At 41.7% G+C, this 26,082-nt stretch overlaps 1 protein-coding gene across 3 annotated transcripts in view; it reads right to left on the bottom strand.

Moving 5' to 3' along the window:
- The window catches only part of dlc1 (DLC1 Rho GTPase activating protein), a 423,144-nt gene that overhangs the window by 44,099 nt on the left and 352,963 nt on the right, over nucleotides 1-26,082 (bottom strand). Inside the window, exon 1 of one of the 3 annotated variants that reach the window (XM_055635615.1) lies at nucleotides 4,503-5,241. The exons of the other annotated variants lie outside the window; for them this stretch is intronic. Coding sequence (XP_055491590.1) covers nucleotides 4,503-4,515 — 13 coding nt within the window. The 5' untranslated portion in view covers nucleotides 4,516-5,241. Of the gene's footprint in view, nucleotides 1-4,502; nucleotides 5,242-26,082 lie in introns of those variants that run through there. 3 annotated transcript variants of the gene reach the window in all.

Here is a 26,082-nt window from a genome sequence, read left to right as displayed (position 1 = left end):
TGGAAAATAAAATATGGTGTGAAATATAATGTGGCTCAGAATTCATATGTCTAGTGACCAAAAAACTTTACATGAGAACATCGAAAAAGTTGTTTAACACTATTATTCTTTTATATTTTCAACCATCTACAAAAAAAGCATAGAACACAGATAACATAGAACAATCCAGCACAAAAACAGGCCCTTCAGCCCACAATGTCTGTGCCGACCAGGATGCCAAGAACAGCCCTTATTTGCCTGCACTTATCCGTATGGCTCCATTCACTGCATATCCATGTTCCTGTAAAAAAAGTATCTTAAAGGCTACTATCGTATCTGCCTCCATCATCACCCCTGGCAGTGCATACTTCATTTGAAATTTATTCTTAAAATCCATTGATTGCCACAACTAATAATGTTCTTCTTGCCAGCAGTTTTTAAGAGTATGGCAGTATAAAACATGGAATGGTTAAAATAATTGTCATCTCAACACAGCATGGTTTAATGATGTCTTTTGTGTGTGCATCTGCTATATTTAGCCTGAAGACCAAAATAGATCAGATGCATCTACTTAAACAATACAAGGTGGGCCCCTGTTACTGTCGAGTAAACGACATTAACTTAATTCAAGCTTCACCCTAAACACATTTGTGTTTACACAAGAAGAATGAGGGAATCAACTGTTACCGCTCTTATTTTACCCCTGATTATTTATAGACATGATGAGCTTGGCATGTTGTGTGGCGAGTTTAATATTGTCTGGAGCCATTCAGGATCTTTGCTCTACCTCCTTTCCTGTGCTGGCTTCCTGTTGCTAAGGGGAAAAGTAAAGCATGAAACTCCTGTTTACAATGCTGAATGAACCATCCTGTCGAGAACAGGCTCTCCATTACAAGCTGTATTCACCAGATGCATCCTGAACAAACACAAGTGACCAGCCACTGACTTCAAACTGCATCTGCAGGACTTTAATCTGTCACAATATTCTTTTTATCATATTGGGGTCAGGGGACTACAGGAGGCCACAGCCATCTGCCGAATCCTGAAAGAGGACACTGGCTACAGAAACTTAAGAGAAATAATGGAGATAGCTAGTGCTAATTATCTGCACTGTGGAATACCAATGGCTGTAGGCCAGATGGACTCAATGAATACTCAATGCAGCGGTGCTTTTCTGCCCTGGTGACAGATTTATACACATCAGCTCTGAACAATCTGTTTCCTTGTTATCTTTATTTGGTTGTCTTTCTGAAAGATACTATATAAAGCAAATTTTTAAAAGTCAATTTTATCCATACCCTAATCTGAATCATGTATAAAGCAGCACTTTCAAATGGATGCTTTATTTTACGCTTTAGCACTTATTTTATAAGGAACTTTTTGCCAATAAAAATAATAATGCATTCTGACAGAAGGCACATGCACCAAAATATCATGAACAGATCCATGTGCCAACGCTATCATCACTGTGCAATGCTAATGCAACCACTTGCTTTCTATCATGGTTCACCAGAGAACCAGTTACAGACGAATGCAGCACAGAAACAAGACCCTATGGGCCATCAACTTCATGCCAACAGTCAAACACAGAGGACAATACAGTTGTTCAATAATTTTGTTCTCATCCATTTTATTCTCCCCATAATCCCAGCAATTCTCTCCTGGTTCTACCCGTCACCTTCACAGCAAAAGGCAATTTGCAGCCGCCAATTAACTAACCAACCTGCACATCTTTGGGATGTGGGACAAAATTGGAGCAAACTCCACATACACAGCACCAAAGGTTGGGTTTGAACCTATGTTGCTGAGTCGAGATATAGTGCGTCTATCAACTGTAACCCATGCCATTCTTGTGCCTCTTTACCTCAATATGGGCTGGTAATAATGTGCTGTTTCTAACAGCATAATTAAACCTAATCAATGTATCAACAACTGAAATGCAAAACAAAATACTGGAAATCAGAAATAAAAAAGAAATTCCTGGAGAAAATACTCAGCAGGTCAGTCAGCGTCTGTAAAGGAACTTTTCTCGAGAGAAAAGTAGAGTTAACTTTTCAGGTTGATGATCTTTCTTCCAAACTTTTCTCGAGAGAAAAGTAGAGTTAACTTTTCAGGTTGATGATCTTTCTTCCGAACTGATGCACTTAAGAGCTAGAGGAACTGCAGATGCTGATTTACAAAAAAAACCCCACAAAGTGCTGGAGTAACTCAGCAGAGCAAGCAACATCTGCTCCAGCACTTTGTGTCATTATTCATGTGAAAGTGCTGCTTAACACGTAATTCTGATTTGGGTATTGAGATGAGATTGGATGATCACTTTTTATAATCCCTGAAAATTAACATGTGAGCATTTCTCATTTAAAATACTCAGTCATTTTATATGGAAACCCCAGGTTTTATCACAATGACTTCACGTGTATGTATAGGATGTTTAAACCGGTGCCAATTTGAATTTGAATCTCCCTCTCCTCCATTTAATTGTTTCACCTTCTGCTAATAAACCAGTTCCACGTTTCTCCAGCAAAGCTCACATATGGTGACAGAATTAAAAAAAAACATAACAAAGAGTGGAAAATACTTGTCTGTCTTTCTGAGTTGAAACCTGAATTCTATTGCCCAAACGACTAGAGTTGCTGCCTTACAGCGCCAGAGACCCGGGTTCGATCCTGACCACAGTTGCTGTCTGTACCGAGTTTGTACTTTCTCCCTGTCCCTGTGTGGGTTTTCTCCGGGTGCTCGGGTTTCCTCCCACGCTCCGAAGACGTGCAGGTTTGTAGGTTAATTGGCTTCTGTAAAACTGTACTTTGTCCCTCGTGTGTAGGATAGTGCTAGTGAACGGGGATCGCTAGTCGGCGTTGACTCGGTGGGCCGAATGGCCTGTTTCCGCGCGGTATCTCTAAAGTCTAAAGACGACTGAATCAAGTGGGCATTTCATAACAATTCCAGCGGACTCTTACACCAATGCCGCCTGCTTATACTTAACAGGATTGACGGCAGCATTTTGGGCAGGAATCTCATGCACAAGGCATTACCAATAAAAATATATAATGGAACTAAAAGATGTGACAAGAGTACAGTATGAATGGGGCACAGAGGTTGAAAACAGTCTGTGTTGGAGATGAAGTGAATAACTGTAAAAAGTGCAACTTAATGGTGACATATTTTCTCTGCAGAAGCGACTTTGCAGCCAGATTTTGATCAAAGTGCCCAGGCTACAAGAGGGAATGCACCCTGGCCGTGCCCGTGGCCATGGGGGCAAGAGTGGGGAGGAGAGATGGGCGCCTGTGGGACAATGCAGGAGGCGAGGCGGCCTGTTTGTTTGCTTTTGCAGCTGGCTGCAGGGGCCGGGGTAGGCGGGCGGGCGGGCGGAGGGGAGTCGAGGGCCGGGTCCACAGGGATGAAAGGGGCCGATACACCCCCCCCCCCCCCCCCCCCTCCCCCCGTTACTGTCCGGCCCGAGGATTCCGCTGGGTCCTAGCGCCGCCTGATGCGGAGAACCCCAGTGAAACAACCCACTCACACACTACAACCGGGACATGAAGCAACTCCAGACTTGCACCGTCCCTTATCGCGCACGTCAATGCAAACACTTGGAGGCTCCAGAGTCCTAGCGCCATCCAAACATAACCAGATCCATCAGCAGAGATTTCAAAGATAGACACAAAGTCTGAAGAAGTGTCCAGCCCAATCCCTTTTCTCCAGAGATGCTGCCTGACCCATTGAATTACTGTCTCCAGCAATTTGTGTCTATCTTTGGTATGAACCAGCATCTGCAGTTTGTTGTTCGTTTCCACAGCAGTGATTTCTGTCTCATACACTAATAAACTGTCAAAACTTCACATATGCAGACGAATTAAACTCTCTCCTTCAAGTCGCAATGCTGTTTATTTTTGGGGCTCTACTGTCGAAAAACCCCAATAAATAAACATTAAACAAGTACCCCCCCCCCCCCCCTTCCCCCGGAATGAATGGAGCAAAGACGAACCCAGATGAATTTGTCCCCGGGCTACGGAGGTCGCTCGGACGAGGACTACGTGCAATCAAGGGCTTTCTTATCAGAGATCTTTCAGCGCTGGCTCGGCTGCGAAGGGGAGTTTAATGAGGACAGACCAAACACATCGCCCTGGTCATACTCAACTCCACTAGCCCCTGCCATCAAACAGCACGAAAACAAAACCCTGAATCTCAAAAACAGGAAATTCAAGCGCCCCGTTGCCCAGCTTATCCATTGCATCGCGACTGGGCTAAAAACTAACTCCAGTAAGGGAGAAAACTTTCAACGTGATAATGGACCCAGAAATAAAGTCGCCACTAGTTTACATTTCCATCAAGCTAATTCAAATCTATCCAAAATTGGGATTATGTCGTCAGTTTTCAACAATGTACCCGCCTTCACAAGATCTTAAACACAAACGGTTTGCAATTCAGGACGTGTCAAACAGATGTGTCAAACGATAGCGATTTAGTCCATGAAGTCAATTAGACTATTGCATCGGAACCCCACTCTCCCGTTACATGCTTACGTGTCAAAATCATCCTTTCCAGCTTTCACATCAAGGTGGAGTTGAAGCAGCTTTGTAACTCCGGGGGCGCGAGAATGTTGCCTGGAAAGTTGATGTCTCCAACATCCGATGGAAAGAAAACTGCTAACCCAGAATAGGGTGGAATGTCCTTGAAACTATCAGTGGTTTTGATATTTCGCAGTTGCTTAAAGATTTTGAGTTATCACGCAATTATATAGTTCCATATCCTCGGTGCTAGTATTCGCCGCTGTGTGCACCGTGGACTGACTAGCCGAGCTGGTTAAATAAAGCTCCGAGTAAAATCACGCTGAGCCTCCGATCACATCGCCTCTGATCTCATCTCTGCGGTCCGCGCTCAGCGCATTGCTGGATCTCAGCATTGTAGCCACTCCTCCCCGGGATCCGCAACCAGCTCCCTCCTCAACTACACACACACACACACATACATCCGCGTTTCTATCCATCCAATCTCCAGCTTTCCAAAACCTAGATTGATACATCATTCAGGCCAGTCACTAATACCGTGTTCCGCAAAAGGTTTAATTACAAAAAAACAAAAGTGAGATTATCACACATTCATAGGACAACTGATACACTATTCTGAGGAAACGTAAATCCAAACAATGAATACACATACCAAAGAATATCAAAGCAAAACGTTAGGTTTAGGTTTATTATTGTCGCGTGTAGCGAGGTAACATTTTTGTTTTGCATGCTATCGAATAAAATCAGAAAATATTATACATGAAACGTCAGCTGCACATGTACTCCAGAGTAGTCTGAAGAAGGATCTTGATTAGAAACGTCACCTATCCCTGTTCCCCAGAGATGCTGCCTGACCCCGGAGTTACTCCAGCACTTTGTGTCTTAACTGGCATCTGCAGTTCCTTGTTTGTACATAAATACAGTCAACAGGACAAAAAGATCAGGTTTACAATACTTGATTCCATCATTGTACCCAGGAACACTGTCTTGGTGGAGGAGCAACCTTCAGCATGAATTGTTACACTGAAGTCCATTCAGGTAAGCATAAAATAACTTTAGTTTAGTTTATTGTCACATGCACTGAGGTACAGTGAAAAGCTTTTTTGTTGTGCTAGTAGTGCTATTTAATTTATAGTGATTGTCAAAGAAAAGGGACTTGAGTTAGTGAGTTAGTTAGTATCACTTAAGGAATTATTTCCTTTGACAGAACCTTTTTTTCCTTTTGTAACCTTACAGTGTGCAAATTGTGTGTCCAACATTGTAACTGTGACCACATTTCTACAGGTAGTTGAGGTAGGTACATATATAACATATAAGAGACAATTGGACAGGTACATGGATAGCAAGATCGAAGGTACACAAATGCTGGAGAAACTCAACAGGGGCAGCAGCATCTATGGAGCGAAGGAAATAGGTAACGTTTCATAGGACAGGTTTAGAGGGTTATGAGGCAAGCATAGGCAGGTGGGACTGGTGTAAATGAGGCATGGTGGTCAGCGTGGGCACGTTGGGCTGAAGGGCCTGTATCTTCGCTGTGTGACTCTGACTACTAAATGTAGGAAGTCCCACTTTGAAAGGAAGCAGTGAAGAAAATTCCAGATTTCAACAAAACTGTTCTGCACACATTACTGGTGAAGTGGAATAAAAGAATGGCAGTGGACGAGGTGTTACAGCAAATGACATTGAGGACTCAGACCAGACATGTAAAGAATGTCAGCGAACTTGAATACCCCAGTGAAAGAAGGCATTTGGATATTTTGGATATCTGGGTTTACAGAACATAGAACAGTACAATGTGAGAACAGGCCCTTCAGCCCCAGTGTCCATGCTGAACATGATGCCAAACCAAACCAACCTCTTCTGTCTGCAATTAATCCTCATCCATTCCTTGTTTTCTATCCTCAAAAGCTTTTAGGCTCTCCATATTAACTATTATTTTCTCGCCAAAGATGTTTGAATATTCAGAATTGTTCTTGCTAGTTGAGATGTGCTCCATTGCAAACATGTAGGTGTGTAGAACTATTTACCTAAATCCAAAATAATGAATACAATTGGATTTAACTACCTGCTGTTATATTTGTGCTTTAGGGTATAAATACTTGCTATACTTTGTGATTCTCTGATGTGATTCTACTAATAGTTTCCCCAATAGGCAGCAGGTCCCCCCTCTGTGCTGCTTGTGCTAAATAAAGACCTGTTACATCTGTGGCTGCAATCTCTGGCTCATTTGGGGTTACACAAATCCTTTTTAATAGACGCTTTGAGCCCTGCTCAGAGTGTCACCAAGTACTTCACGACCAAAGAGATTTGTTTTTAAGCAGTCTCTGTTGTGTGGGTAAATCTGGTGGCCTATTTGTACACCCAAAATGTCAGTTTATTTGATATATCATATTCAATAGATCCATTTAGGCTTCAGTTAGACTACGTTCTCAATAGACAATACTATAGACAATAGGTGCTGAAGTAGGTCATTCAGCCCTTCGAGCTAGCACCGCCATTCAATGTGATCATGGCTGATCATCCCTAATCAGTACCCTGCTCCTGCCTTCTCCCCATATCCCCTGACTCCGCTATCTTTCAGAGCTCTGTCTAGCTCTCCTTGAATCCAAATTATCAAGATCCAGAATACATACTGTAAGCAACAACATTGGAAAACAAAGCATTCTATTTTTGTCTTTTATACAGGTGAAGATAAGGGAGACAAGATTGGATTGTGTTTTTTTAAATAACACTTAGTGTATCAAAGAGGGATTAGGAGGGAAATAAATATTAAACCTCTCTTTTACTCCTCCGGTTAAAATAATTACACAGAAGTTTTTTGTATTCTCTGTTATGTTATCAATATTCCTAAACACTGATAATTATCTCTCATACATGGAAATTAACTTGTTAACCAGGAAAACTGGACCTGCTTAGTAATAGTTTACTGAACACATGAATAATTACTAGATGGCACCTCCTCCATCTTTGTCCTGCAACCTCCAACATGATCAGTCTGAAGAAGGAGGCTGAAACATCACCAAACATCACTCTATGCTATCCAGAGATGCTGACTGACCCGTTAAGTTACTGCAGCACTTTGTGTCTTTTTTTGCAAAACAGCATCTGCAGTTCCTTGTTTCAACAATTCAAGAAGATGGCTTTTCATTTATTCCCTGAAAACAATTAGGGAGAGGCAATAACAACACACATCCCTAATAAATAGATAGAAACAATAATGGTGATATATTGTTTGATGGGAGAATGAGAAGTGGCACTGGTGGAAAGAAGCTGTGAAGGGAGGATAGGTTAGTTAAATGATTGGGCTAAATATGGCAGATGCAAAGGAAAATAAAATTGACATTGACTTTGACTTTTGAGTGAAATTATTCATTTTGACAAAGATAGGAAAGCAGCATATTATTAAATGGCGAGAAAGAATAAATATTGTTTTGTTGGGGGAATCTGGGTTTGCTTGTATTTAAGGCATTGAGTTTAAGCCATTTTAGGTCCTGGATATGGGAGATGCAAGTGTAGCAATGGGATTGGGGATTGGGACCAGGAAACTGGAGGATTAAAGTAGCTTGGTGTTGTAGGAGGTGGGGAGGTAAATCAGATTGGCAAGGGTTGCATGCTTGGGAGGATGTATGTCAATACCATGGGAAGGTGATGGGGATACCTGAAAGAGAATGATTAAGTAGGAAATTAAAAATTAAAATAATGTTTTTATTTGTAGGTTAATTGGCCTCTGTAAATTGCCTCTAGTGTTTAGGGAGTGGATGCAATAGTGGGATAAAATAGAACTAATGTGAAAACAGGTGCTCAATGGCCATGTGGACTCGGTGGGCCGAAAGCCTTGCTTCCATGCTTCCATTAAAGTAAACTAAACTAAAGTAAAATATACTAAAGTAAACTAAAGTAGACTAAACTAATGGAATCTTTAACAGTGACTAGCACTGTTCACGGAGGATCCTAATTTAGCTTCGCCATCATATTGGAAATGGGCAAAAGACAGTTAAGGCCATTGCAATGCGAGTAAACATTTAGGAGATATTTTCTGGATGTGCATTGTGTGTGACTGGAAGCCACTTTACCTTTCCAGGGTCCGTCATGTATTACACATCAGATGCACTGAAGGAGACTAGAATGAGACAATTGCACTGTGCTTGATGCAACTTAATTTTGGATATGGTGCAATATATATTCACTAAAATAGTTATTTCAATATGACATTACAGATTCTGAATAGGATTGACAAAGTAGATGTTAAGAGAAAAGTTAGTTGTTTCCTCTTACTGGAATTGGCCTGATCAAGGATTGATCGAGGACTCAGATGACAATAAATATCTTTTTGAATCTTTGATATTCCCAATCCCGAGTTGTGGAATCTGCTGTGTTTTGGAGAACAGGATTATCATGGTTATGTTACTGGCCCAGAGCTCTAAACGCTTTATCTGAAGCTACAAAACCAAATCCCATCACAACAATATCAATTTGAAAAAACAAGATATCACAATTGAATTTATGGAAAATACTATTGTTCAGGTAATGTGCTTTAGGGAAAGAAACCGTTCTCCTTATTGGCTTTAACATAAATGGGACTTCAGACCCTCAGCAATGTTGTTGATTCCTAGCCTACCCTCTGAAACTGAGGTGTAATCTGCCTTTTAGACTTTAGACAAACTGCGTGGAAACAGGCTCTTCATCCCACCTAGTCCGCACTGATCAGCGATCACCCTGTACTCCACTAGCACTATCCTACATACCAGGGGCAATTTATATAATTTTACAGAAGCCAATTAACAATACAGACCTGCACGTCTTGGGAGTGTGGAGGAAACCGGAGCGCCTGGAGAAATCTCACGCGGTCACAAGGGGAAGGGTACAAACTGCATACAAACAGCACCCACAGTCAGGAACTACACCAGGTCTCTGGAGCTGTGAGGCGGCAAGTCTACCGCTGTGCCACAATGCCGCCCCATTATTCAATGTTAATTAGCAATGGCCGACACTGAATTATTTTGTACGTATAAATTTTAGTGAATAAAGTTTATTTTTGAAATAAAAAGCAGTGAGGGGCAATGATGATTGGCTTTGATAGAGACTTGACAACATTGACTGAAAAATATCGCAGAACATAGCTGCTTAAGCTTATCAAAATGTTTGTCAATGCCAAGCATAACTGCAGTCATATTAGTATAATTTGCAAATGATATATTCTCATGGCCATCATTCCACTAAATAGTATCTAAATATGGTTAAAATATTAAAATGTGTGACAATTTTGTACAGCTCTTCCAATGGTTGGAAAAGCTGTCAATAGTAACAATTAAGTAATGGCCATCACAACATGTCCAAGTTTACTTGAATAATTTCTGGGAAAGTGACATCAATTCTCTGAAATTATTTGTTGACTTAAGAACTGCAACAGTACTAAAATCTACTTTATTGGTGTAACAGTTTATGATATTTAAGGTATTTAGAACTTTATAAATAAAGGTTCTTCCCATTTGTATGTTCAAATCTCAAAATGAAAGCTTTAAATAAAAGTTACAGTTTTCAAATGTTACCATTTTTGTTTTATTATTTGAGATTAATACTGTATCTTTACCTCTTTCAAAACATGCAAATAAACACAAATGATTTCCATCTGATAAATCAAAAGGTTTTATGGATTAAATATAAACTTAGTTCTTTGAACCCTTTCAGGTATTATATAGAGAGCGACTAGATGGAACTTAATATTGATACATTTACACTCAGAGCAGTCCATATTTAGTTAACTCACTGCACACTATTGTATTATCAGACTGATATAAGAATTGGCCTTTCAGTTCTCACAGAGAAAGCTACAAGGATGCTTGCATCAGCTGCTTGTATCAGCATTATGCCAATCCCATAATGAACCAATTCTAATATCGACTACTCAGATAATTTACCCTTTGTTCCAAACAAATTAAATAACCATGTATTTTTCAGACTTTGCCGTTAATCAAAACTTCCCCATAATGGTAAGCCGACCCACAATCGTGAAACACTGACATCTGGGTGAAAATGTCGGATTTGTGATGCACAGGGCAGGACTGGAGATTGAGAAATGTGAACAAATCAATTTCTGGCAACTGGGGAATTTACATTTAGTTAATTAAATAATCTGGAATCAATAATTTAACATCAGCAATAGATACCACAAAACAGCTGGATTGCTATAAAAAGCTATTTGGTTTGCTAATGCCCTTCATCCCAATTGACGTATACATGAGTTCATACCCACAGCATCTTAACTGCCCACTTAGATGATTTAGCAAGCCACTGAACTGCAGAGGTTCAAACAGGCACTTATCACCATTTTCCCAAGGGCATTTGGGGATGAACACTACATAATGAATAATGCCAGCGAAGCCCAGAGCCCAAGGGAGCATTCAGGAAGATGCAATGTTCAAAATATTGCTATTCCATAGATTCCATATGTGATAGTTAAATTACGCCTTGGCAAGATCAGAAATGTAATTTAATTGTATCATTGAGCAATCACTTTAATTGTGCGTTCTTCAATGTTTGACATGAGCTGTGGGTGTGATATGGAAAAGGAATAAAACAAAACTAACTAATCAAGAAAGAACAGAAAAGTAATTTTTCCTTTCCCCTGTACAATATATGATTATCTGATTGTTAACTCACAGCCTTGGTCAGGTGCTGACTCAGTTTCATATCAGACATTGCGAAAGTCCTTAAAATGTAATTTATGCCTTGCTATTATTTACACTCTTAACAGAAAGAAGAACTGATGTGGAGGGATATGTACAGTGTTTTGTTTTTCAATTCAATCTCATCTGGAGTCAGATGGAATAACGTTGTGGGACAATAACCTCTCCCTGAATGTTAGCAAGCCAAAGGAGCTAGTTTTGTAAGGTCTCTGGAGCTGGTTTCAGATTTGTCCTTTGTCCACCCATCTACCTAACAAAATGTCCTCTCCTCACATCTGTCTACCTATTACTATCCACACCTTGGCCTGCCATTATCTCTTCCAGCTTTCTCCCCACCCGCACCCCACAAACAATCTGAAGAAGGGTTTCACCCCAGAACGTCACCTATGCATGTTCTCCAGAGATGCTGCCTGACCCATTGAGTCACACCTGCACTTTGTGTGTTTTTTTAGTAAACCCGTATCTGTAGTTTTTCTTTCTTCAACTATAATAACTTGTTTTAATACAGATGCTTTTTGGAGGACACCAACAACATTGCTAGGCCGACCCAGCAATGCCGCCAGGACAATTGGCCTTTATGGCCAAGTTTAGAACTCTACATTCATAACAACTTAGACTTGAATCATGAAAAATGGTGCCAAAAATGGCAACCCTTGTATACTGTCTCAGTGTACTATTCCTATACACTTGTACTTAGAGTCATACATCGTGGAAGCAGGCCCTTCGGTCCAACTTATCCATGCCGACCAACATGTCCTATCTACACTAGTCCCACCGGCCTGCGTTTGGCCCATACCCCTCCACACCTATCCTATCCATGTACCTGTCTAAATGTTTCTTGAACATTGCAATAGTACCTGCGAACTGAGAAGGTGCTTATGTACAATAATACTTTTACTGAACTGTGAAAAAAAGGAATTTCACTGTACTTTGGTACGTGCGACGATAAAGTACCACTGAACAAGTGAACAGTCTTTGCTTAAAGTATTAATACAGGAATAGCTTACCCACTCATTAAAATGTTATGATACTGGATTTCTCTCACTTTAAACGTACTCTGATATCAACATCCACATTAGGCGTGACAGATAAGCTTCTTATTCCAGGCCACTTTTGCAGCCGATAGGCCCATTATTTTAAGTCCAGCTCAGGATATCTGGTTTTGTGGTTATGGACAAAATGGTCAAAAGTGGTTTCCACTTCTTTTGACCACTTTCAACCATTAGGGAGACTGACGAAAACCTCCGGGAACTGCACAGAAACCTTGGGTGGGGCGCAAAGTCTCCAGAGGTTTCCGTTCAGGTTTCCTAAGTGGGACAGGGGCAAGGTGACTGCCATAGGCTGACAAATCAATTTTCAACAAAATGACTCAAAGTGCTGGAGTAACTCAGCAGGTCAGGCAGCATCCCTGGAGAACATGGATAGGGGAAGTTTTGGGTCGAGACTGTTCTTCAGAGGTTTTCACAGATTGTCAGCTGCCTTTAATCTACTAATTAGGCCCAATCTAGATGACGCTTATTCAAATTGAATTGGATCTCAAATTGAATATTTGCGCAGTAACTCCTTTACAAGTGCCTCTGCATTGACGTTATTCCATAATTATCATGGGAGTGCAGTACTGTAGATTGGCTCTCAGCAGACCGCTACTAAATTCATCCCACTCAATCTGATGACAGAACGCTGGACCTCTCTCTAGTGATCTCAGACTTTGCTGTAGGAATAAAGCAGCTGATTTTGAACAGTGAAAATGTCGGGAGCTATGGTGTATATACTACAGCTTCCTGTTTCAAACGTAACAGGTGCTTTGTGTTTCAATGCAGCTATAAATTTGACTGAGACCTCAAGTCAGAACTGTGCTGTTCTGATCTGATTATATCCAGATCAGTGACGGGGCTTTTACAGATGGGCTCAGTGTGTCTGGCTGTTAGGGAGAGGACAAAAGTCAGTTATAATTCCAAACTCTGAATGATATCCAGAGCCCATGTTTGAAATTTTGCATCTGTGACCATTAAGTGTAAATGTACCACTTTATCCGCAAAATGGAATTCCCAGCTGCGGTGAGGAAAGATTCAAAATGTAATATGCTCCATGTTATTTTCCAACCATTTAAGACTGGTCTCGACCCAAAATGTCACCTATTCCTTATCACCCAGAGATGCTGCCAGACCCGCAGAGTTACTCCAGCTTTTTGTGTCTATCTTCAGTGTAAACCAGCATTTGCAGTTCTTTCCTACACATTAAATTAATGTTTGGATAGTGGTAGGAATGCACTCTGATCTGGGGTGGAGGGGGGGGGGGGGGTAATGACTTAGGCTTCCACTAGGAGTAAAGAGATGGAAAAAATAAGTCGAATGAAGCGTAATAACGCAGACTCTCACTGTTAAATAGCTACAGAAACCAGGTGGACGCATGAAGATTTGTTTGCTGGATAGGACACAAAAGAAAATGCATCTCTTCAGATATATATATATACGAAAAGATGCATTCACACACACACACACACACACATATAAACAAATCTAACACAGAAGAAGGGTTTTGGCCCGAAACTTGGCCTATTTCCTTCGCTCCATAGATGCTGCCTCACCCGCTGAGTTTCTCCAGCATTTTTGTCTAACACATATAACTGTTGTGGCTCATCCATTTATAAATACTCTACCTGATTCAAAGCCACATGACCATTTTAACCACAAAGTCAGTTGCTGCATTGTGCTTTCTTTTGAATTCGGACTTGCTTTTGAATCTGCTCTAAATTGCAACTTTCACCGTGGCACATCAGAGCCAAGGAGACATTGCACAGATGCCACGGCTGTCCTCCCTACACAGAGCATTTATGTGCCCAAAGCAGCAGCAAGATGACAAGGAATTCACAACAGGCTCAGTTTAACGAGGCTTCTGTGGGATAGATTCCTTTAGGGACTCTGTGTTCGCGATCCATCTGAAAACTGATAAAGAGAGCCCAAGTTGTCAGCTGCACATAGCAGTGGTCACAGCTGGTTTACGGTTGCTTCCGGCCGGCCTGCGGGGTCACAGCAAGGGCTGGTTTTAATCAGCCATTCAAATCTGCTTGCTTCAACTTTGTTCCATGAAAAATAAACACTCACAAAGCTCAGGCACCTTTAGGACATCATGACATTTTAATTAATATTTATAATGTATGTTTGCAAGCGTGCAGAGCACAAATGCTTGCCTTCACAGAGCCACCACCACTTTTATAACTTTTGGGGGATTAATAATTATAAAAAATAAAAGCTTTGTGGCATTGGATTTTGTTACAGTTTAAAAAAAATAGGAGTTTAGATGGACATTCCTTGTAGTGGGGAAAGATTTGAAGCTCTAAATATGGGGTTAAAAACACCAAACCTTTTAAAATAAGTTGTGGAAAAAATCTCCCTTCAGCTTTAAAATAAAGTTGGTGTCATGAGATCCTATGTAGGTCCAATGTAGCACCAATGCTGAAAATGATTAAAGCCTAAAATCTCCGTCTTTTTTTTCCAAAATCTGTTTCATAAAATAAGTGACTGCAAATTTAATTAAAACAAATTTGAACTTTTATTAAAGATAGACACAAAATTTGGGGACTCAGCGGGTCAGGTAGCATCTCCGGAGAACATCGATAGGTGACATTCCAGGTCGGGATCGTTTTTCAGACATTATTAACAATTATTTTTTTAAATATTAATAACATTTTAAATGCAATTCTAATTAATAATATTTTGATTATTAATCAGAACTCTTATTAATTTAGTTTGCAGATAGAATATAAATACTCCCTTCTATTCATATGCACAAATGCGGAGAAATTGTTCTTAAATGGCCTGTATTATCTAAAGATTAACACAGTATTCTGGCCTGTGCCTAAACAATCTGTGACGTAAAATCTGACCACTATTAAACTGATCATATTTAGCCCTTAGTATATGTGGTAACTATTATTATGAAGTGATCCCCTAATGCTCTCTGTCAGTCCCATTACAAACACCCCTGCTTGTACTTAATTTCAATTGTCAAAACATTAATGAAAGTGCAAGAGGGACTATGTGCCTCTGAGCTCCCTGTATCACTGTGAAAAATCTGGTAACAGGCATGCAGAAGCAGCCCTTGTTATGAGTGAAGAAAGGACTGTAGCCAAAGGCTGTGACTGGATTAGCGATAAACATGTGTCCATTATCGCGGCCATGCTACTTTATGAAATTTCAGGCATTGAACAATGTTCTCAAACCAAAAGGAAAATATGTTTTCAGAAATAGGACAGAGATAGATAGATTTTTGATTAGTGCAGGTGTCAGAGGTTATGGGGAGAAGGCAGGAGATGGGGTTACGAGGGAGAGATAGATCAGCTATGATGAATGGCGGAGTAGACTTGATGGGCTAAATGGCCTAATTCTATTCCTATCACTTATGACATGATCTTATGACATGAGACTGCTGAAAACAGGTGTCATTCTATGCATTGATATTTGGGGTACACATCCCAAATGATGCTATTCTAGGTCAGACTTGAAGCATTTGCAAACATGGTAAAAATCAAAGTGCTCACTGGGATTTGGCATGAGATAAATGCCAGTTGTAAAGCAGAGCCAGCTAATCATAATTTTTTTCTGTTTATTATTTGTGTATGTGCAAAGAAGTGAAATCTATTTTGATTTAACTCTGGAAATGCAGGGCTAAAATAGTTGCACGAAAGGCAGCAGTTTCGACATTGATCACAATAGACACAAAATGCTGAAGTAACTCAGCGGGTCAGGCAGCATCTCTGGAGAAAAGGAATAGTTGACGTTTCGGGTCGAGACCCTTCTTCAGACTAACTGCAGATGCTGGTTTAAATTGAAGACAGACACAAAAGGCTGGAATCACTCAGCGAGTGAAGAAGGGTCTCGACATTCTATCACGTCATCAATTCCTTCTCTCCAGAGATGGTACCTGTCCTGCTGAGTTACTCCAGCATTTTTTGTCTGTCTTTGGTTTAAAGCATCGTTTGCAGTTCCACCCTCAACATTGATCACGGGCTGCAGTTAGAAGGGATAGCTCTTGCCACCTGAGCTAAATGACCAAAAGCCACAGGGAAGCTTCTCTTACAATAACTCAGAGGATACTCGTGGTGACAGCACCCGTGAGTTGAGAAAGCATGTAAATAATGTTTGCCGATGTATGGTTCTCTGAGGATTATATCATGTCAGCACAATAAAGCTGGTGACATGCAAGCAGTAAGTTTGGGTCAAGAACGATGAGTGGGGGAGCGGAATTAGTTCTCAATAAACAAGCCAACATTTGTTTTCAGCTATAAAGGGCAAGTATTCATCTAAATTTACACACAACCTGGCCTTTAGAGCCTGTCTATTCCAGCTTTGTGAAAAACTATTTGACAAATCTGCTTTGGTTTGTTTGAAAAAGTGCATTTCACTAGAGTTGGCCAGTTAAGCATTTCACTGCATTGCTTATAGAGAATACAATTAGCGGATAAAGGTACACGTGTTTCCCAAATAAACTGGTGTTCCCTGAATGTAATTTTGTGCCATTTAACAGAGTCTTGTTATTATCAATTAGCTCATCACGTGAAAGAGAAATCAGTATACGTAAATCATTGGGGCCAAGCCTAATACGGAGAGTTAGTCCAAGATGGTTCTGAGAAAGGCAGTAAAATTATGCTGGAACTTGTGCGCCTGTAATGCCTGGTGAAAGGTGCAAGTGAAGCCTATGTCATGTTCATACACAGGTTTCATAAGGACTGTCAGAGAATCTGCAAAACTGGTTGTCTTAGTGCCTGTTGTTGCCGAGTGAAGAAGTGTTTTTGACTGATTGAAAGGTACAGTATGGAAGCAGGTTGACCACTTTCGCATCCAACTCCCTACATAGAAACATAGAAAATAGGTGCAGGAGTAGGCCATTCGGCCCTTCAAGCCTGCACCGCCATTCAATATGATCATGGCTGATCATCCAACTCAGTATCCTGTGCCTGCCTTATCTCCATACCGCCTGATACCTTTAGCCACAAGGGCCACATCTAACTCCCTCTTAAATATAGCCAATGAACTGCCCTCAACTACCTTCTGTGGCAGAGAATTCCAGAGATTCACCACTCTCTGTGTGAAAAATGTTTTTCTCATCTCGGTCCTAAAAGATTTCCTCCTTATCCTTAAACTGTGACCCCTTGTTCTGGACTTCCCCAACATCGGGAACAATCTTTCTGCATCTAGCCTGTCCAACCCCTTAAGAATTTCTATAAGATTCCCCCCTCAATCTTCTAAATTCTAGCGAGTACAAGCCAAGTCTATCCAGTCTCCCCTACACTCTAAGGGCAATTTTACATAGGCCAATTAACGTACCAACCCAGGTTTCTGGTTCTGTGAGGCAGCAGCTCTATCAGCTGTGTCACTGTGCCGCCACAGTTTGTACAGGTTTGTACATTATTAGTTTGTACAAGATAGGAAAGGGTGAAACAAGTTAGCTCGAAGGGCCGAGGGTAGTATGAATTCCTGTCCCTGTTGAAATAGAAAAGTTTACTTGTTAGGATACTGGGTGGGGCTCTATATAGTCACTAATATTTCTGGATGAAAGTTGGATTTGGGACCCTGCAGAAAACAGAGGAACAACATCTTGCTGGTTGTTGCAGGGCAACCATTTAAAGAGCTATTATAAAGTTGAAATGTTTAAGAAGGAACTGCAGATGCTGGAAGGGTCTACCCGAAACGTTGCCTATTTCCTTCGCTCCATAGATGCTGCCTCACCCGCTGAGTTTCTCCAGGATTTTTGGCTACCTATTATAATGATGAAGTGAGTGAGCAAATGTATACAGAAACAAGGAACTGCAGATGCTGGTTTATAAAAAAATGTTCCCGAACCAAAAACTTCAACTATCCATATCCTCTTGAGATGCTGCCTGACCTGCTGAGTTACTCCAGCACTTTGTAGGTATGCAAATGGACTCCACTTAGCCAACTGATCAAGCAAGTACTAGGTACAGAGAGACACAAAGTGCTGGAATAACTCAGTGGGTCAGGCAGCATCCCTCCAAACATAGATAGGTGATTTCAGGTCAGGAACCTTCTTCAGACTAAGTACCAGGTAAATATCACCTTAAGCTTAATGATCTGCATGAAATTAAACTTATTTCCATACATACATCCATATCCATACATATTTTGGGTAGACTCACAGTCTTTTGCCCAGAGTGGAGGAATCAAGAACCTGTGAACATAAGGAGAGGCAGGAAAGATGAGGAACCTGAGGGGTAACCTTTTTACACAAATGGTGGTGGGTGACTGGAACCAGCTGCCAGAAGAGGTAGTTGAGGCAGGGACTCATTTCAGAAACATTTGGACAGGTACATAGATAGGACAGTTTTAGAGGGCCAAACGCAGACTGGTGGGACTAGTGTAGATGGGGCATGTTGGCCGGTGTGGGCAAGATGGGCCAAAGGGCCTGTTTCCACACTGTGTGACTACATGGTTCTATTATTTGGAGGGGAGAATTGTTTGTCAGTTATTGCAAGATATCGAAGAGGATTTAATTGGATTACAATTTTTCTAGACCACGAACTACAATACAATCAATGATCTTTTATTTGCTCCCATATCTTTAAATGTAGTTCTATACAGTTATACAGGTGCCTCACCTTTGTTCCCCTCCACGCACACTTCAACCCAGGGTCAGCCACGACGTAGAGCTTTTCTTCCGTCGCCTCCGCCTCCATGCCTTTTTCTATGTGAAGGAGTCCTCACCACCCAATGGTGACCCTTTCTCCCATCTTCATCAGTTCCCCCCCTCTTGGACTTCCCAGAGCAGCCTTCTACCCTCTCTAGACATTTTTATTTCTATCTGCCGGATGACATCAACCGTCTCAACATTTCCACCCCTCACCCACTCCAACCTCACCCCCTCTGAACGTACACCCCTCCGCTCACTCTGCAGCAACCCTGACATTATAATCAAACTTCGACAAGGGAGGTGCCGTGGTAGTCTGGCGCGCTAACCACTACTGGGCTGAGGCCAGGCAACAACTCTCAGACACCTCCTCCTACTTATCCTTGGACCATGAACCCACAGATGAGCACCAGGTCTTAATCTCAAACACCATTACTGATTTCATCACTTCTGACTGTCTGCCTTCCACAGCCTCCAACCTTATCATTTCCCAGCCTGTTTTTACCTTCTCTCCAAAATTCACAAACACAACTGCCCTGGAAAACCCATTGTTTCTGCCTGCTCCTGTCCCGTGGAAACGATTTACACATACCTCAACTCCATCCTATCCCCACTGGTCCAATCTCTTCCGACCTATGTCCAAGATACCTCACATGCCCTTCGTCTCTTTAATGATTTCTGCTTTCCGAGCCCCCACTCCCTCATCTTTACTGGATGTTCAGTCACTCTACACCTCCATCCCCCACCAGGAAGGCCTTAAAGCCCTCCGTTTCTTCCTCGACCGCAGAACCATGCAGGACTGTGTTTTCCTCAGGATTCCAGCATCTGCAGTAGCTTGTGTATCCATTTAAATGATTCAGTTATGGATATCCATGGCATCCAGTTCATCAGACCCTCAGCGGAGTTACCCTAAAACTTAACACACTTGCCATGAATTAACAAAGATCTTCATGTAGCCCACACACACTAAATCCCTCTTTATCCATTTGTTCAACTTTGACACCTCTCTACCCAGGATAGACAATGTGTGCAGTGGGTTTCTCCTGTTTTTTCCCCGAGACACTGTGCCATAATAAGATGAAAGAACATGGATAATGCCCCATTCAATTCTCACCTCCGCAGGCCAACGCATTGTCAACCTTCTTCAGTGAGAGTAGCTGTACATTTGAACATCCTTAGACACAAGGTGCTGAAATAAGTCAGTGGGTCAGGAGGCAACTCTGGAGGACATGGATAGACAGGAGGGAGGTGAGCATTGGGAGGCATTCTGATTGCTGCAGCATTTTTAACATTCCCAACCATCTTCGTGCATGCACTTTCTCAAAAACCTTGTCCGAAATGTATTTTCTCCGAGATAAACAAAGGTAGATTATGTTTCTTACTGTCTTAGTGAATCAAGGTAAATCAAAGCAGGGGGCCTAGGAATTCCTTGCCTTACTCCACATTTGTGCACCACATAAAGAAAGCAAATCTAAAATCTGATCATTTGCTGCGTGATTTTAAAGAAATGCCGACTAGTTCGCCATGAGTCTGAAACGCTTATGTACAAAAGCAATTGGTCACGCGCAGTGGTATCTAACAGCACGCAGAGCACATTTGGACACTATTTGCTAAAGATTAATTTTTGTTTGAATGGATTGGGTCACCCAGGCAGAAACTAAAAAAAGGGACCAACCTGGCCAAGTCCTTGCGTATGGAGTTGGCACATGGATGCTGCACAGTTGGGCACACGCTTCTCATTCCAACAACTACTGGGGGCTACCTTTAGGCCATTTTGAACCAAGAGTCAAGAGTCAAGAGTCAATTTAATTGTCATTTGGACCCCTGGAGGTCCAAACGAACTGCCGTTTCTGCAGCCATACATCACACACAAATAGACCCCAGACACAACATAATTACATTTTACAGAAACATCCATCACATAGCTGTGATGGAAGGCAAAAAAAACTTATCTCTCCACTGCACTCTCCCCCCCCCCCGATGTCAGAGTCAAATTCAAAGCCCCCGGCTGGCGATGGCGATTGTCCCGCGGCCATTGAACCCACGCCGGGTGGTGCGAGGTCGCACACCGGGTCTTGGTGTTGGAGCCCCCGGTGTGCGCTTGCAAAGTCCCGCGGCCATTCCAGCCGCGCGGGGCAGTGATGTCAGGCCCCGCTCCAGGAGCTCTACGACCCCGCAACACGGGCGGGAGAATTTGCCGTTGCAGGAGCCCCGAAAAGCGGTCTCCCTCCAGGGATCCGCGGGCTCCCGGTGCCGCCGTCCGCAGACCCGCAGTAGCAGCCTTCGCATCAGCAGCAGCAGCGGCATCGGCAGCAGCAGCAGCAGCAGCGGCAGCGGCAGCAGCAGCAGCAGCGCTCCTCCACCGCTCCACCCGCTCTGGTCTCGGCCAGCTCCGCGACGGCAACGGTGAGTCGGCACCAGAGTCCCCGGCTTCTTCCCGTTGGAGGCCGCTCCTCGTTGCGCAGGGCAGGGAGAGATTCAAAAAGTTTCCCCCCCCCCTCCCACCCCCCCCCCACCCCTCCACACACACACCCAACATAAAATAACAAAAACTACATAAAAACACAGACAAAAAATAATAAAACGCGGACAGGCTGCAGAGGCCGCTGCTGGCCAGAGCCGCGCCAGGTCCAGGCCTGAATGTGCCTCTGACCCTTGTCAAAAACATTGCATTGTACCGTTGACCCTGTGTTAACCTACATATGACAAATAAAACTGAACTGACCCACCCACCTATCTGACTTGACTTAATGCCCAAGTTCCTCCCCTCACTGACAGAAGTGCTGATCCTTCCTGAAGAGCACTGGACAACATGGTGGTGACGATGAGGGAAAGGAGTGCAATTCACGGGTTTGATGCTCCTCACTCCTCATTTCAAGTGTCTCCGGTTTAAAAAATATTTTCGTAGAAAATCAAGGGGGCGGGGGTTTAGAACGGATGCATTTCCGAACCATTGAGCTCAACATCACATGCTGCATCAGCCAATGAACTGTCAACAGCGCAAATCCAGAATTATAACAACAGTATGTATAGGAAAGAACTGCAGATACTGGTTTGCGTCGAAGATAGTTGCAAAATGCTGGAGTAACTCAGTGGGACAGGCAGCGTCTCTGGAGAGAAGGAATGGGTGGCGTTTCAGGTCAGAAAGTGTGCTCATCGCCCGGTATCAAGTCAGGCTGCATTCCGTCAAATGAAAGGCAGTGAGGCAACTGCTTCTGTGGTCCTTGTCTATTTAACACACTGCACATAAAAGCCAGATCAGCAACAATTTTTCTTCAATAAAATGTTACCAGAAGTATGGAAACAGTTGTTGCCTGTGAGAGGCAGTGCATTAGCAAGGCTTTCAAGAATAAATTACATCTTGAATGAAAGTATGTGGAGAAGCTGCACTTTTGAACGGTGACATGATGTTACCATTGTCAGTATGTAAGGAAGGGGAGGGGAGTAGAGAGAAAACAGCTAAACCTCCAGGGAAAAGACAGGACATTGTGCCTCTTGTTTTTAGTTCCAGGATGAAAATAACTGTCTCCAGACATGATGACCACTTCTTTTTATCTTTGTTTTTCTGACTGGTGATTTTAGACTCATTTAGTGTGGTGCCTTCAATATATATTATAGATAAATCGACTTGGCTTCAAATCAAGGGAAGTTCCGGTTTATTGTCAAGTCAACGGATGTTAATTTAAGTATAACTGTATTACTACTTATTATTAAAGTACTGTGGGTTTTCTCCCTATTCCCAATGAATTAGTATTATCCTCTTTCTGAATGTTCAAAAAAGCAGCAACATTTACAATTTGACTCAAACAAGTACAATTCTACTGCAATGAAAAGTTTTGCTCTGCCAGGGTTAGTACAACTTGTGGTATTTACTACTTTGGTCAATGTTTAGTAGCTTGTTTGCGTTATCCACCGCTGCTGCCTAGATACCAATTTCAACATGCAAAACAAAGTTGGTTTGTGCAATCTCACAATCCTAATATTTGAAATGTTTCACAACAACGAAATGGTTAAGAAAAATGTCAGTGGATATCTTTCTGTAAATGGCCTTGTGAAGTTGCATGCCTTTAAAAGTCCGAACTTCAAACCATTTCAAAACCAGAGCAGTGTGGGGGAAAACCATGAAAATTTACCACAGAACCCGGAAAATCTGCTACCTAATTGTTTGGATTTGTTCCTAATGGTTTGGAGTCTTGTTTCGTGGGTGCTGCTTCTTAAACTCTCCTCTTAAACTCTCTGTGATCCCGTGTCCAGAGATTCTTTTCATCTCACTGGGGCTATGTTTCGAGTGAATTCTTTAAACTCCGGAGCTCTGTTCTCTGTGTTCCCTTTAAATTCACTTGATCTCCATTTCCTGCACTCCCTTTAAACTCGTCAGCAACCAATTTCCTGAACTCTCCTTAAAAATTATCTCATATATTCACATGGAAAACAATATTTTACATATAATTTTGATTTGAATTCACATCATAAACTCATAGGGAAGCACAGAATAAGTAGAAAATATTCAATTTATCAATCTGACACATTTCTTTTAAACTTCTCTGCGACAGTCCTGCAAAATATTCCTTCCAACTTCCAAAATGGTAGCATTGTAAAAAATTGACCCTGTTTCCCAAGTTCCCTTTGAATTACTGTGTTCACTGGAAAATTGATTATAATATTGTGTGACACTTAAAAGGTATTAAAAGTGAGTTGAGGTATGAATAGGAGTAATATTTACTTTAGTTTAGTTTAGTTTAGTGATACAGCACGGAAACAGGCCCTTCGGCCCACCGGGTCCACACCGACCAGCGATCCCCGCACATTGTGTGTAGGTGAACGTGTTGGTCTGTGTCCAAGATGGCTGTCGGAAGGGAGAGTGGACGCTGGCGCGCTTTAGCTGCCACTGCTCTCTCTTCACATTGTGTTTTTGATTTTTTGTCTTTGGATTGAATTCTGTTTTTAATTTGTGTTTTGGTGATGTAATTTCTGTAAGGTGTCCTTGAGATTTTTGAAAGGCGCCCAAAAATAAAATTTATTATTATTATTATTATTATTAACACTATCCTACATACAACTAGGGACAATTTACACATACATCAAGCCAATTAATCGATATACCAGTACATCTTTCGAGTGTGGGAGGAAACCGAAAATCTCAGTAAAAACCCACATGGTCACGGGGAGAACGTACAAACTCCATACAGACAGCAGCCGTAGTTGGGATCGAACCTGGGTCTCCGGCGCTGCAAGCACTGTAAGGCAGCAACTCTACCGCTGCGCCACCACTGAAGTCTGAGTGTGCTGGATTATTGGAGGTTTACGCTATATGGCTAATTTTGTGCTACTATGCTGCAATTACTCTGCTATAATCTCAACTGCTAGTTACACTGTGCTCTTCCCTGACCCCCTACACACTCTGAAAAAGTATACTTTACTAATTATCTATGGATTCATTCTTGATTCACTCATATCACTGTTGACTTTCAGCGACCATTTTGTGGATTATGGAGCAAAAAAGTAAATGTTTTGAAAATTATGAAATAAAAAACAGAAAATGCTGAAAAAGTCATTTGGCCAGTCAGCAGCCTCTATGGAAAGAGAAACAGTTTCAGGTTGAAGGCCTTGATCAGAATTGAGATAAAGAAGGAAAACGTTTAGCAGGAAGTGAGACAAAAGGAAAAGATGGATATGCTGCAGCAGAGGACAACTTCCTCAAGTAGAAACTAGGAACTGTAGATGCTGGTTTACAAAAAAAGACATAAAGTGCTGAAGTAACTCAGCAGGTCTGGGTGCATCCCTGGAGAACATGGATAGATGATGTTTTGGGTCAGGACCCTTCTTCAGACCTTCTTCTTCAAGGTTGGCATTCCTGGAAGTGAGGTAGCAGCGAATTCATTGGTTGTGAAGTTGTGGATGATGCTGAAATTATGTTGGTCTTCAAGATTTGATTAAATGCAAGAACCAAATAGTGTGCTTTAGTGTTCAGTGTAGCAAATCTGTTCATTGGGTTGCGTTGACGGAAGATGTGAAACATCATGCACTTACTTTAGTGCCAGGAGGTTGAGCCAATCGAAGTCAATGGACTTCGACAGTGTGGTAAATATAAACACAAAGCTCATGGGCTGCCGGAAGATATTTTTAATGTGGGTGGTAAAGCAAATAATTTCTGGGGTCAATGGAAATTTAGATTTGAAGTTATGTCCAAGAGGTGATAAATCAGGTACCTACACTTACAGAATCACCTGAATTAAAAATTATGCCCATAGACATGTTCAAAATCTCACATAGGAAAAGATATTATAGCTCTGATTTGTCCCCTAGTGTGTATGATAACACAGAACTACTGTGTGGGTGATCACTGGTCGGCAGGGACTCTGTGGGCCATACTGTATCCACACTGTATCTCTAAACTAAATTGACCCACCTCTACTTTTTACCTTGGTTATTGCAGTCTAGGGACTGTCTGATACAATGCAATAGGATTCTGAATTGAAGGAACAAATAATTATTGATGTATAGGAAGGAACAAATAATTATACATCCAAGGTAGACAAAAGTGCTGGAGAAACTCAGCGGGTGCGGCAGCATCTAAGGAGCGAAGGAAATAGGCAACGCTTCGGGCCAAAACCCTTCTTCAGAATTATAGATCTATGTCAATGGATCTCAATAGAGTGTTGAAATCACAAGGTATATCCAAATCATGTCAGCTTTGGCATCAAACTAATACATCTGAATATTTTCTGATACAATTTCTAGTCAGCATTTACTAGGAAATCCAACAGCGCTGTTCAATAATGATGCTAAAGATTGTCGGCCATTTTCTTGTGCAAGAACAACATCCAAAATAAATGAGCGTTAAGATATTCCAGCTAAGATTGAAACAATTTTTAAGTTAATTAGAATTTTGAAAAATGCAAAAAGGGTAAACTCATTATTACATTATTCTAAATTGTTTATTTCCATAGATTTCTGCAATGATTTTTAAATATTTGCATTAAAAAAAGGAATGGTTTATTTGCAAGGCAGAGCACTTTTACCTGCAAACAAATAGTCTTCAAACTCCTTTTGCAGACCGCATTCTCCAGTCAAACGGACCCACCACAGACCTCTCTTGTCCATTAGGCATGTTAACCCAAAAAATACACAAAGTGCTAGAGTAATTCAGCGGGCCAGTCAGCATTTATGGAGAACATGGATTAGCGACCTTTTTGGATCGATACCCTTCTTCTCCCTCCATCACAATCAGTCTGAAGAAGGGTCCTGATCCAAAACGCCACCAA

This window comes from Leucoraja erinacea, chromosome 1 (assembly GCF_028641065.1).
Source record: "Leucoraja erinacea ecotype New England chromosome 1, Leri_hhj_1, whole genome shotgun sequence".
NCBI lineage: Eukaryota > Metazoa > Chordata > Chondrichthyes > Rajiformes > Rajidae > Leucoraja > Leucoraja erinaceus.
This window is presented reverse-complemented; position numbering and strand designations above follow the sequence as displayed.